We start from the raw sequence: 13713 nt of genomic DNA, 5'->3' as shown, positions 1-13713 counted from the left end.
TAAACCCACAAAATCTTATCTCTTACAAAGTACAAATAAATACAGTGCCCACAGTGTATGAATACCCTATCCAAAATATAAATCAGTGTCCAAACTCCTATGCAATTTGTCAAATAGTGCGGAACAAATTAGATGAACTGTTCGATCACATTACAAAATGCATCGTACCCTAAACATTTTTTACGGAAAAAGGTACAGACCAGCCATCAACCCTCAATGTAAAGGTGCACTTGCTGTAAGATGCTTGTTTTTGCGTCTACCAACCATAGATGATATATCTTGCCAGCACAGCTACAAGTTTGTTTCAAAGTGCACAACTCTTTTTTCTCATATGATCACATAGAAAAGCAATGTTTCAAGACTATGCAGGGACCCTTCCCCAGGTATTTGATGTCAATGTCTGAGGAAGAGTCCCTGTGTGGCCCCACAACATTGCTTTTGTATGTGATCATGCAAGAATAAAGAGATGTGCACTTTGAAACCAATTTGTAGATGTGTTGGCAACATACTTCATCTATGTTGTACATTGTGAGCACTCTTTAAAGTGGTAGTGTGAAGGAATGTGACGAGCAGGCCCGGACTGGCCATCGGGCATTCGCCCGGTGGGCCGCACCCCCCCGAGAGGCCGCAAGGCTGCAAGCCTTAGTAGCGGGGCACAAGGCTGTTTAAAGCGGGAGTTCACCCATAAAACATTTTTTTCAAAGAATCCCCTTAGATGGATGCTCATTTTGTCTAGGGGAATTGGCCAGTTGTTTTAAAATATGAGCTGTACTTACCGTTTGAGATGCATCTTCTCCGTCGCTTCCGGGTATAGGTCTTCGGGAGCGGGCGTTCCTTCTTGATTGACAGTCTTCCGAGAGGCTTCTGACGGTCGCATCCATCGCGTCACTAGTAGCCGAAAGAAGCCGAATGTCGGTGCGGCTCTATACTGCACCTGCGCACCGACGTTCGGCTTCTTTCGGAAAATCGTGACGCGATGGATGCGACCGTCGGAAGCCTCTCGGAAGACTGTCAATCAAAATAGGAACGCCCAGTCCCGCAGCCCATACCCGGAAGCGGGCCGGAGAAGATGCATCTCGTAAACGGTAAGTACAGCTCATATTTTAAAGCAACTAGCCTATTCCCCTAGACAAAATGAGCATGAAGCTAAGGGAAAAAATTGTTATGTACGGGTGAACCCCCGCTTTAAGCCCGTGCTGCTCATCTAGCCTCTCCACGGCCGCCCGGGGGAACATAAACACAGAGGGGGGTGGAGCTACATGAGAAGCCTTCGGCCACTCCACGGCCAGGGGGCGTGACTGCGAGGGGGGAGAAGCCAGAGCAGACACCTGCTGCTGACAACTTGAAGCCGCCCGGATAGCAGAAAACGTGAGTGCAGCCTGCTGTAACCTGGATAGGAGGAGCAGTGGGGGCGGCTGCATATAAAACATTATTTTTCTCCATCTCCTTCTGCAACATCGGAATGCCTGAGGCTGCGAGAGGTAGAGGAAAAGCAGGCATTCCAATACTGCAGAAGGGAGATGGAGAAAATTATTGTTTTATATGCAGCCGCCCCCACTGCTCCTCCTACACCACCCATACTCTTTGCCTCCTCGTGATCTCCACCACCCCCCAGTTCTCTCTGCCACCCCCCAGTTCTCTCTGCCACCTCCCAGTGATCTCTGCCACCCCCCAGTGCTCTCTTCCACCCCCCCAGTGCTCTCCGCCACCCCCTAGTGCTTTCTGCCAGCCCCCATTGATCTCCACCTCCCCTCAGTGCTCGCTGCCACCCCCCAGTGCTCTCTGCCACCCCCCGTGATCTCCGCCTCCCCCCCGTGATCTCCGCCACCCCCCAGTGCTCTGCCACCCCCCAGTGCTCTCCACCTCCACCCATGCGCTCTGCCACCCCCCAGTGCTCTCAACCTCCCCCCCAGGGCTCTCTGCCACCCTCCCAGGGGTCTCTGCCACCCCCTCCCAGTGGTGAAAGAAAAATCCTGGATCGCCGCACTCCTCAAAAAACAATGTCTTTATTCAAAACATGAAAAAACAACAACAATTCAAATGGAAAAAACAGCCAAAATTCATGCAGTCAAACAAGAAGTGGATTAGGAAAAAAGAGCTGACATGTTTCGCATCCTGTGATGCTTACTCGTAGCTAGTGAAATTAGTGCCTATTTAGAAAGAAGGATGATAAAGGAGCCGCAATGTTCCTAATGTCCCCAAAAAAGAGAAAACACCTACTCATTTTGAGAAAAATTCATCAGAAAAATTTGGCCAAAGGAAAGAAGTATATACAATAAGAATATCTGAAACAAAACAGAAAATTATATATTTCATATATAATGGGGTATAATGGGGTATGGAATTTTTTTTTTTTATTATTATTATTTGTTTTATTTGTTGTTGTTCATTCATCCTTTTCACTGGTTATGACATATATATGTGTCTCACACATGGGGTCTCTCCTCTTTTTTTCTTTCTCTTGCTTGGTCTCATCATCAAGAGTTTGATAAATTAGATATTTTTTCATTCACAAATCTTTTTCAATTTCATACACAGGAGCACCTCATGTGTGATACATCAAGGAAAATAGTGTTCCTTTGACTAATGATCACCTGGGAGTGTTTGGTGAAACACCCCATTCACCTCTTTCCCTCCCCTATTTAAGCACACTTTGGTCATTTGTTCACTAGCTACGAGTAAGCATCACAGGATGCGAAACATGTCAGCTCTTTTTTCCTAATCCACTTCTTGTTTGACTGCATGAATTTTGGCTGTTTTTTCCATTTGAATTTTTGTTGTTTTTTCATGTTTTGAATAAAGACATCGTTTTTTGAGGAGTGCGGCGATCAAGGATTTTTCTTTCATCTCATGGTAATTGAGCACAGCCAGCACCCTCTTGGTTTGTTGGGACGGAAGCAATGGGGATTGATTGTTTTTAGAGCGGTATACTTTTCTTCACCCCCTCCCAGTGCTTTCCGCCTCCCCCATGCTCTCTACTACCCCCCTAGTGCTCTCTGCCACCCCCCAGTGCTCTCCACCTCCCCATGCTTTCTGTCACCACCCCAGTGCTCTCTGCCACTCCTCAGTGCTCATTACCTCCCCTCATGCTCTCCACCACCCACCAGTGCTCTTAACCTCTCCCCATGATCTCTGCCGCCCCCCCCCCCCAATGCTCTCCACCTCCCCCCTATGCCCTCCACCGCCCTCCCTGTGCTCTCCACCTCCCCCCATGCTCTCTGCCGGAGGTGCCGGTCAGCACCTCCAAAATGCCCGGGCCTATTTTTTGTCCCAGTCCGGGCCTGGTGAGGAGTATAATGATAACCAGAAAATGCCTACTTTCTATGCATCTTTTCTATACTATAAAGTCTTTTATTGTTTTTGTATGTATACAACTGTTTTAAAAGTCCTTATTCAATATGGCCTCTAATAACTCCCCCTTCCATCGAGATGATTGTAGAAGACAGAAATGGCGGATACCCCCTTCTCCCACTCATCCTGAAATATGCGGAAGTGAAGAGAGACCAGAGGACAATCAAGCTTCAATCATCAAGTTTTTGTACTCTTCTTGTATTTCAGCCAATCAGATGTGCTTTTTAGATTCACATTAACATAGTAGTGACGCATCATGCAGTGTGTGAAAAGAGCTTGGTACTGCCTGAAATAAACATTAGATAAGAAAGTAGTTGAACTGAACAGATGTGTAAGTGCCTCACTTTCAGCGTGCACGCATATTATCTACACTTTACATTTCGGAACATCCGTAGAAATCCATCTTGAATCCCTTTGAGGTTCATAACCATTACAGTAGTAAACTTTAACTGGGCCCCCCCCCTTCAGTTAAATGCCATAATGTACTAGTATGCACTGCATACCAGCACATTATGACAGACTTACCAGTAAAAAGAAGCCCTCCAGCGCTTCACTGTCAGTGCGGGGGCGCTTCCATGTTCACCTGGTCTTCCTTTCCAGGTTCTCTCTGTTCGGGTTCTTCAATGGCTGGGTCACATTGACACCACTCCTGCAGGTGCTGTAATGTACGCTAAACTCAGTGTAGGTTACCGCTGGGAGACAGGAAAGGGTATCTTCTGCCATTAAAACACTGTCTGCCAGCATTTTCTTTACTATTTCTAAGTTTATTACCGTTTAACCAGTTACTCACCGCCCTATAGACGATATACGTCTACAAGGTGGTTTCTTAACTCTGGGAGGACGTCCATGGACGTCCTCCCAGAATCGCGCTCCCGCGCGCCCTCTGGGGCACGCACACGGGAATGTCCGTGACCTGGAATGTCCGGACCCGGCGCATCACGGATCACGGTAAATCGCCGCTGATAGCTGCGGTTTACCACGTGATTGCTCCGTCCAATGACGGAGCGATCACTTGTAAACAAACCGGCATCATGTTATGACGCCGGTTCCTCCCTCCCCTCTCAGTACCGAACGGTACAGTGTGAGAGGAGAGGGGGGGGAGAGAGCGGATGCAGCACGAGTGCTGTGGGCTGGATCTGTGACAACTGCAGTCACAGATCCAGCCATCCATCCCTGCTCAGCCATCCCTGCCCCATACTAAGACTGTGCAATACCCCACAATACTCTGCAATACCCCACAATACTCTGCAACACCCCACAATACCCTGCAACGTCGCCTATGGGGATTTTTAAGTAGCGAAGTTTGGCGCCATTCCACGAGCGTGTGCAATTTTGAAGGGTGACATGTTGGGTATCTATTTAGTCGGCGTAACTTCATCTTTCACATTTATGCAAAAGAATGAAGAAAAAATACAAAATTTGCTAAATTATATAACAGAAACAAAGAAAATTTCATTTTTTTACAGAATTTTCAGTATTTTTTCTCTTATAGCGCAAAAAATAAAAAACCCAATGGTGATTAAATACCACTAAAAGAAAGCTCTATTTGTGTGAAAAAAAGGACAAAAATTTAATTTGGGTACAATGTTGTATGACTAAGTAATTGTCATTCAAATTGTGAGAGCACCGAAAGCTGAAAATTGGTCTGGTTATTAAGTGGGTTTACGTGCCTGGTGGTCAAGTGGTTAAATCCCATGGTCAATTCCAGTATGGTATGCAAAAGGAATATATCACACATCTAAAGTACCAAGCATACTTGTGAAAAATGAACTTATCGACTCCACTGATCTCTCAGATATAAGCATGCAAAAGGTTATGTAAGTGTATCCTAATTGGTTTCAATAAACGGTTGATTGCACATCTTGAGCTATGGAGTGAATCTTCTTTCCTTTTGAGTTACACAGCCCCCACTGTAGAAAAAGGGAGGAGAGGAGTGGGAGCTTTGCTTTGTGCCTTATGTGACCTCTAGTAATATACCATATAGGTCAGAATCTGAAAAATAGTGGATTAAAGAAAACCATTGGAGTTATAAGGATCACTACTGCTTCGGAGATTTGTAAAGAGGGCACCAGTGTTACTTTCTTCAACGAAAATATTTTCATGATAATTTTCGTCAGCTGCATGTTTTCAGTGACAAAAACTAAGCGAAAATAAAATGAGAATTAAGTTAACTGACAAAAACTTTGCCGAAAATCAATTCCAAATTTTGTCAACGAACGAAAACGAAACATAAAATTTGAAGGAGGGATATTTATCCACCTAAACTTCTGCTTTCCTCTGAGCTCCGCCTGCCTGTTAAAGCCCCAGTTCCCTGACGAGCGGTGTTGGCTGAGAGACGCAGGCTCCCTCTGTCTGCCTGCGACTTCTGGAAAAATGCCCGGCAAACCACTTGGTGAGTGTTTTCCTTCCCAGCAAGGTAGCAGCGCTTAGCCTCCCCAAACCAGTTCTCTGCCCTGTGCACTCCCTCACTTCCTCATTCCCACTACATGTTATTAGATTTTTACTTTAGGAGTATATAAGTTTGGAAAGTCTAGAGAAATGCTTAAATAATGCATTACAATTTACCTAAACCCATTAGATTTTAGTCGACTTAAATACAACTAAAACAGTCCAGATGACTAAAATATGGCCAAAACTAAAATGGCATTTTAGTCAAAAGACTATGGCTAAAACTAAAACTAGATTTGATGTCAAAATTAACACTGGAGAACACAGACTTTTGAGCACAACATATACAGTAGCTCACAAAAGTGAGTACATGCCTCACATTTTTGTAAATATTTTATTATATCTTGTCATGTGACAACACTGAAGAAATTACACTTTGCTACAATGTAAAGTAGTGAGTGTACAGCTTGTATAACAGTGTAAATGTGCTGTCCCCTAAAAATTGGATCCAATAAGCTCCCCGGTGTCATATGACTCGTTAGTGTTACAAGGTCTCAGGTGTGAATGGGGAGCAAGTATGTTAAATTTGGTGTTATCGCTCTCACTCTCTCATACTGGTCACTGGAAGTAAAACATGGCACCTCATGGCAAAGAACTCTCTGAGGAGACGAAAAAAAAGAATTGTTGCTCTACATAAAGCTGGCCAAGACTATAAAAAGATTGCCAAGACCCTGAAACTGAGCTGCAGCACGGTGGCCAAGACCATACAGCAGTTTAACAGGACAGGTTCCACTCAGAACAGGCCTTGCCATGGTCGACCAAAGAAGCTGAGTGCATGTGCTTAGCATCATATCCAGAGGTTGTCTTTGGGAAATAGACATACGAGCGCTGCCAGCATTGCTGGAGAGGTTGAAGGGGTGGAGGGTCAGCCTGTCAGTGCTCAGACCGTACGCCACACACTGCATCAAATTGGTCTGCATGGGTTTCGTCCTAGAACAGGGGTCTCCAAACTTTCTAAACAAAGGTCCAGTTTATTGTCCTTCAGACTTTAGGGGGGCCGGACTGTGGCCAGCAGGAGAGGAAATTTTTCTGGCATCAGTGGGAGCAAACATCGCCCCATTTGGTATCAGAAGGAGGAATAGTGCCCTAGACCTATTGTGAACGGAATAGGTTCTGTCACAGCTAGGATTGGTCAATATCTAGACCATTTTATGCAAAGTAGCGTTGTCACCACAAAAGCCTTCTTGAAAGATACCACCAGCTTTATTCAAAAAGTTAAGGAAGTTACATTCCCTGTAGGATCAGAAGTGTTTTTGGTTACTGCTGACGTTTCAGCATTATACACTAACATCCAACACGATGACGCCCTCTTAGCTCTCAATTGGGCACTAAGCAAGAGGGACGAGCTACCATTCATCCAGAAAAAATTCCTCAAAATGGCATTAGACTACTGTCTTACCCATAACTATTTCTGGTATGGGGGTCAGTACTACACCCAGAAGATTGGTGTAGCTATGGGCGCAAAGTTTGCGCCAAGTCTAGCCAATCTATTCATGAGTGAATGGGAGGATAAGTGGATCTATAATAACAAGAAAAAGGAGCTCATTTTTTACCAACGCTACATAGATGATATGTTTATGATATGGCAAGGCCCGGAGGAATCCCTTATAGCATTTTCAGACTGGTTGAATAGTAATAAGAACAGCATCAAATTAGACTTTAATTGGAATCAATTACAAATTCATTTCCTTGACGTTACAGTAATTAAGGGCCTTGGACAACTGTACACTAAAGCTTATTTCAAGGAAACAGACAGGAACAGCTACATACCAATACAAAGTGGGCACCACCCACTATGGCTCAAAAATATACCTAAGGGCCAATTCACACGTATTAGGCGTAACTGTACTAAAGATGATGACTACTGGGCCCAAGCCTCCATTATTAAACAACGATTCGTGGAAAAAGGATACAATTTGGAGCATTTAGACAATTGGATGAAAGAGGTGGGACAGACCACACAACAAAATATGTTGGAACCAAAAGATCGAGCACCAAATCAAGCCCATGAATGGGGCTTCATTTCTACCTATCATGAACAATATCATGAAATAGAAGCTATATTCAGGAAACATTGGAACATTCTGACCTTGGACAGAACACTAAAATCGTCATTGCCCGAAAATCCACGCTTCATATACAGAAGAACGTCTTCTTTTGGAGACCAAATAGTAAAAAAGGTACTGGATCCACCCAAAAAAATCAAGATGTTTTGGGACAGAGCGGGCTTTACAGCATGTAGGAGATGTAAATCATGCCAACAAGTATCAACACACCTGAGAGGACTTACCAGATTTACATCTACTGCAAATGGAAAAGAATTCGAGATTAAGGAATGTATCACATGCAAAACCACACATGTGGTATATGCTCTAGAATGCCCTTGTGGCCTAATGTATATTGGACGCACAAAAAGAACTCTAACCAAGAGGGTATCGGAGCACATCTATAATATTACCATTGGTTACAAAGATCACAGCGTCTCCCTCCATTTCAGGGACAAACACGATAAAAATCCCATCGGATTGAAATTTTGGGGTATAGACCGTGTAGATCGTAACTGGAGGGGGGCTAATATGGTCCGTGAGATATCTAAACGTGAGACTCAGTGGCTATATTGGACCAATACCTTAAGTCCGAATGGCCTAAACATAGAGGTAGACCTCAATTGTTTCATTAGTGACCACTAGGTGAATAAGGAGAGCTCTACTACTGTAAATATTATTATTTCTGTGCGCGTGATATATGATACAACTAATATCCTCACAGTTTTGAGATGTATATCACACACACAATAGGATGTGCATAATAAATTTAAGTCGATCACACTGGTCATGTTTTTGACCTTTCAGGCCATTGAGATCCCTTAACAAAGGTCCAAACTTGCCTAATGGTGTCAACAAATAGGTTTGGACACAATTAATATATATAGCTGTCACTGCTAAGAAAATGACACCCTAGTTTACCTACCTTAATAATGTATGAGGAGGTTAATTAATCAGTATGTGGTTTCTACTATGTATATTTATACAATATAGTAATCAATTTTAATGAATATTTTATTTTGATTATTTTAATAAATATAAGGTACATAGAGACTTTTTATAATATATATGTTGGATTTTAAATGTATATGTTTTTATTGTTAAATTAAAAACTATTTTTTAGCTGAACAATATCAGCCAGATGACGTGCAGTATATGGCACGTCAGTTTGGCTGCGAGTGTATAACATTGAGACTTTGTACAAAGGGATGTCAGTCATGACTATGTATTGGCGTTAGAAGCAATTTCCTCTGTTAATGCATTTTTAGTTCATTTTCCCGTTTTAGCGTATGGTACAATGGTGCCGGCGGATCTGTATTAAAGTATGGACCCGCTGTAGCATCGAAGGTTACCATCTGCTATAGATGAATTGCACGTCCCAGCTGATCTAGCCTTCCAAGCATTGACATATGCAAATATCTGGATTACCCGCGATTGGCCATTCCAGCCAGTGACGAGGGTATGAGGAGATGGAGCGGATTGGCCGGGACATATGATGCTGCCGACGAGCCTGAGACGCTCGGGATTGGCGGCGGCAACTAGTGACGAGTCCAACAGAGGCGGAGCTGACTATGTTGGGACGTATCACACATAGGGAGGGGCGGGCAATTAGACCTGAGCATTCCCTTAAATAAGGAGCAGTCGTATCGTGTAGCCACGCCCTCTGAAGACGTGAGCCAATCACGAAACGCGTCAGGGCGTGACTACACGACAAGCTTTCTTGCACTGAGACTGGTATTTACCCGGGACTTACAAAACAGGGGATAGAGATTTGTGAACATCCTCCCTGCGTGAGCTGATACCATAGTTTTGAGTGACAAGCCTTTTATGATTTTAAACCGTGTAAGCATATGTGGGCAGCAGGGGATTATTACTAACAATAAAAGGGTTTTACACTATCTAGTCTCCCTTTTTCTCCCTGCATGACCGTTGTGCTGCACCAATGTTCCAAGGAAACACCTCTTTACAACTGCAGAGAGATAAATTGTAGCAAGAGTGATTCCACACCAGGATCTCATCACAGCTGACATCCATCCAGAGTTTTGAGGAAACAAGCAGAGATCCAGGATTTCTTATGCTGTCTTTCACCTAATATGTGGTGAGTACATTACCTAGAGGGGGAAGATATCAGTGTGAAGCATACAGTCCTGTAGTGCTTTGAGAAGTTTTTCATCTACAATTCCTGCTTTGGCAGCAATATGTGAATGGACACTTCATCACACATACAGCTTTTTGACCGAGCTATCTATATAAAGAGACTGATAGGAGCTGCCAAACAAATGTTTTGACTCTGAGAGCTTTTTTATCATCTCATTTAAGGTTATGAGATTCTTTTGAACTCATAAGTCACGCTAGTGACTTGAAAGCGCTGTTAATGTTTTATTAAGTTTTTTCCTCTGATAACACATATTTTTTAATAAGTGCCCTATGGTTGGTATCATTGGGAAGAAAAGTGACCCATTGTTAATGTCAGTGGGAGAAATGGTTGTTGTTGATGTCAATTGGAAGAATAGTGGGGGAAATAGTGCTCCAAGGGCCGGGTTCAGCAAGCAAGGGGCCGCATCTGGCCCCCAGGCCGCAGTTTGGAGACCACTGTCCTAGAAGATGATGCACAAGAAAGCCTGCAAACAGTTTGCTGAAGACAAGCAGACTAAGGCCATTGATTACTGGAACCATGTCCTGTGGTCTGATGAGACCAAGATAAACGTATCTGGTTCAGAAGGTGTCAATTGTGTGTGGCGGCAACCAGGTGTCTTGCCTACAGTCAAGCATGGTGGTGGGAGTGTCATGGTCTGGGGCTGCATGAGTGCTGCTGGCACTGGGAAGCTACAGTTAATTGAGTAAACCATGAATGCCAACATGTACTGTGACATACTGACATTCTCCTCCCTTTGGAGACTGGGCCACAGGGCAGTATTCCATTCCAGTCCAAAATGAATAAAGTTGATACCCGCCATTCCAAGTCCCATGTCTCCCCCAAAGTGTAAATTAACCAACTGCAAAAATTTGCATACAAAATTCTAGTAATGTGGATTACACAAGCATTTCGACAAACAACGTTCAAAGACCAGAAACACATTACCCTAGAAATTTCTCCATGACAAGTTCCACGGGGACCAGTCCAGGAATATCTAACCATCCACCCCATACTTTTTCAAATTTCAACTGGCATCCTCTATGTTGGTAGATAAGCCATTCATAGCTGAGAATGGTGCCCAGTGAGGGCTAGGGTTCCATTTTTTGGGAGGCATCAAACAAACCCCCCCCCCCCCCCCCGCCAGGTCCCATTTCAACCCATCCAGGTTGCGACTTCTCCTCCTTCTCCTCCCGGGTAATAAAGTCTTAAAATCCGCCTCCTGTCCTGATTAGCCAGGAGGAGAAGCCGGAAGACAATAGCGAATATTGTTTCGCTAACCTCACAATGCACAGTGCTCTGCCCCCCGAGCCCAACCTTTATGAAGCCAATTAGAGCCTCAGGCTAGGAATCATGTGCTTAAAAAAAAAAAAAACTCATAGAAACCTGAGTCTGGCACCCCACATGTAGATTAGGGGGACGGCACATTAAAATTAGGGGAGCGGCTCCCTGGGCCCCTTATGGACCAGTCAACGCTGGTGGTGCCCATATGGGTTACCCATTCTGAATGGGTGGGAAGGGAAGCACCTTTCCAGTGAAGCAAGATGACTCTGTGGGCCTGAAACAGGGCCTTTGAAGATAGGTGCTGTGCAAGGAAGCAATCTCCAACTTGATGCTTTATTAGTGTGGAAACATGTGGTGTAAGCAAGCAGCGGACAATAATTATAATAAAACTATACTCACTTTCTTCTGATACCAAGATATTGAATCTCTGTTCTCAGCAGCCATTCCTCTATCCTTTCATTGGAACCTGTATCTGTAGAATGTAGAACACAAATCATAACATGGCGCAGTTTGGTTTAGAAACTGTAAAAAAGTAAATTAGTGTATTTATCTTATTGTTTAATAAACACTGCAGCAATTTACAGAGGGCAGTAAAGTAACAAAAAGTGATGCTAATCAATGAGTAAACACCAACAATCAAGAATTTCACTCAATTTATCATATATTAACCACTTAAGACCCGGACAAAAATGCAGGTAAAAGACCAGGCCCCTTTTTGCGATTCAGCACTGCGTCGCTTTAACTGACAATTGCGCGGTCGTGCGACGTGGCTCCCAAACAAAATTGGTGTCCTTTTTTTCCCTACAAATAGAGCTTTCTTTTGGTGGTATTTGATCACCTCTGCGGTTTTTATTTTTTGCCCTATAAACAAAAGTAGAGCAACAATTTTGAAAAAAATTCAATATCTTTTACTTTTTGCTATAATAAATATCCCCCAAAAACATATAATTTTTTTCCCCTCAGTTTAGGCCGATACGTATTCTTCTACCTATTTTTGGTAAAAAAAAAAACGCAATAAGCGTTTATCGATTGGTTTGCGCAAAATTTATAGCGTTTACAAAATTTATAGCGTTTACAAAATAGGGGATAGTTTTATTGCATTTTTATTAATTATTTTTTTTTTACTACTAATGGCGGCGATCAGCAATTTTTTTCGTGACTGCGACATTATGGCGGACACTTTGGACAATTTTGACACATTTTTGGGACCATTGTCATTTTCACAGCAAAAAATGCATTTAAAATGCATTGTTTATTGTGAAAATGACAGTTGCAGTTTGGGAGTTAACCACAGGGGGGCGCTGAAGGGGTTATGTGTTCCCTGAAGTGTGTTTACAACTGTAGGGGGGTGTGGCTGTAGCTCTGATGTCATCGATTGTGTGTTCCCTAATATAGGGACGCACAATCGATGACAGCGCCACAGTGAAGAACGGGGAAGCTGTGTTTACACGCGGCTCTCCCCGTTCTTCAGCTCCGGGGACCGATCGCGGGACTGTAGCGGCGATCAGGTCCGCGAGTCCCGCGGCCGAGGTCACGGAGCTTCGGACCGGGTCGCGGGAGCGCGCCGCGACCCACCGCTGGGCTTTATACAATCACGTACAGGTACGTGATTGTGCCCAGCGGTGCCATTCTGCCAACGTATATCGTCGTTAGGCGGTCCTTGAGTGGTTAAACAACATTTTGCAAGCCCCTTGACTTTTCCAAAATAATAAAACAATGCAGACCTCAGATCGGAAGCTTCTATGCTAGCACTGGGCAGACCATAGCATACTCTTACAAAACAGATTATAGCGCACACATTCAAGAATGACATTTATCCTGCAAGGCTAGATAAAAACACCTGAACATATTAAAAAAAAAATACGGGGGTTTGGTCACACTATATGGTCATATAGTGCTAAGCCCACTTACTGCGACAAAGTACCCCGAATTAGCGGGTCCTAACCTAGTAATAGAATACTCGCTTGGTTTACTGCATCCAATTCTGCACACGTGTTAATCACCTGGACTTCTATGAGCTGGATTTCACCCAGCCAACTCAGGGAAAGTATAGGAAAGTGGATCAGCTTACTGCAACCATAGACGCTTCCGACCTCGGGTGTGAGTTTTTATTTATTTCAAGTGTTGGCGAAAGTGTCGGGGGAAGGGGCTTTAAAAAAACATAGCCTAGCATTCCATTTTCAATATAAATCGGAGCTTTATATAATTCCCTTTAGCTTGAATCCACATACAATCTCACAGGGTCACTTCCTAGAATGTGTGCCAAGTAACTACCATTTCATGTTTGAACTTAATTAGTGGCTGAAAGAAACCTCTTTAAGGGCCCTTTCACACGGAGCGGATCCGTATTGATCCGCCCCGTGTGTGTCCGTCGGCTCAGCGGGGATCATCCGTAAATCCCCGCTAAACTGTCGGCGGACAGGGCGGTCCCCGCACACTGTGCAGAGACCG

At 43.9% G+C, this 13713-nt stretch overlaps 1 protein-coding gene across 1 annotated transcript in view; it reads right to left on the bottom strand.

Moving 5' to 3' along the window:
* PHTF1 (putative homeodomain transcription factor 1) overlaps positions 1-13713 on the bottom strand; it is a 245573-nt gene that overhangs the window by 220132 nt on the left and 11728 nt on the right. Inside the window, 1 exon segment of the mRNA XM_040339390.1 lies at positions 11662-11734. Within this exon segment, the coding sequence (XP_040195324.1) occupies positions 11662-11706 (45 nt within the window). The 5' untranslated portion in view covers positions 11707-11734.

Source organism: Rana temporaria, chromosome 2 (genome assembly GCF_905171775.1).
Source record: "Rana temporaria chromosome 2, aRanTem1.1, whole genome shotgun sequence".
Lineage (NCBI taxonomy): Eukaryota > Metazoa > Chordata > Amphibia > Anura > Ranidae > Rana > Rana temporaria.
The sequence above is the reverse complement of the archived record's forward strand: the minus strand, read 5'-3'. Positions and strand labels throughout refer to the sequence as shown.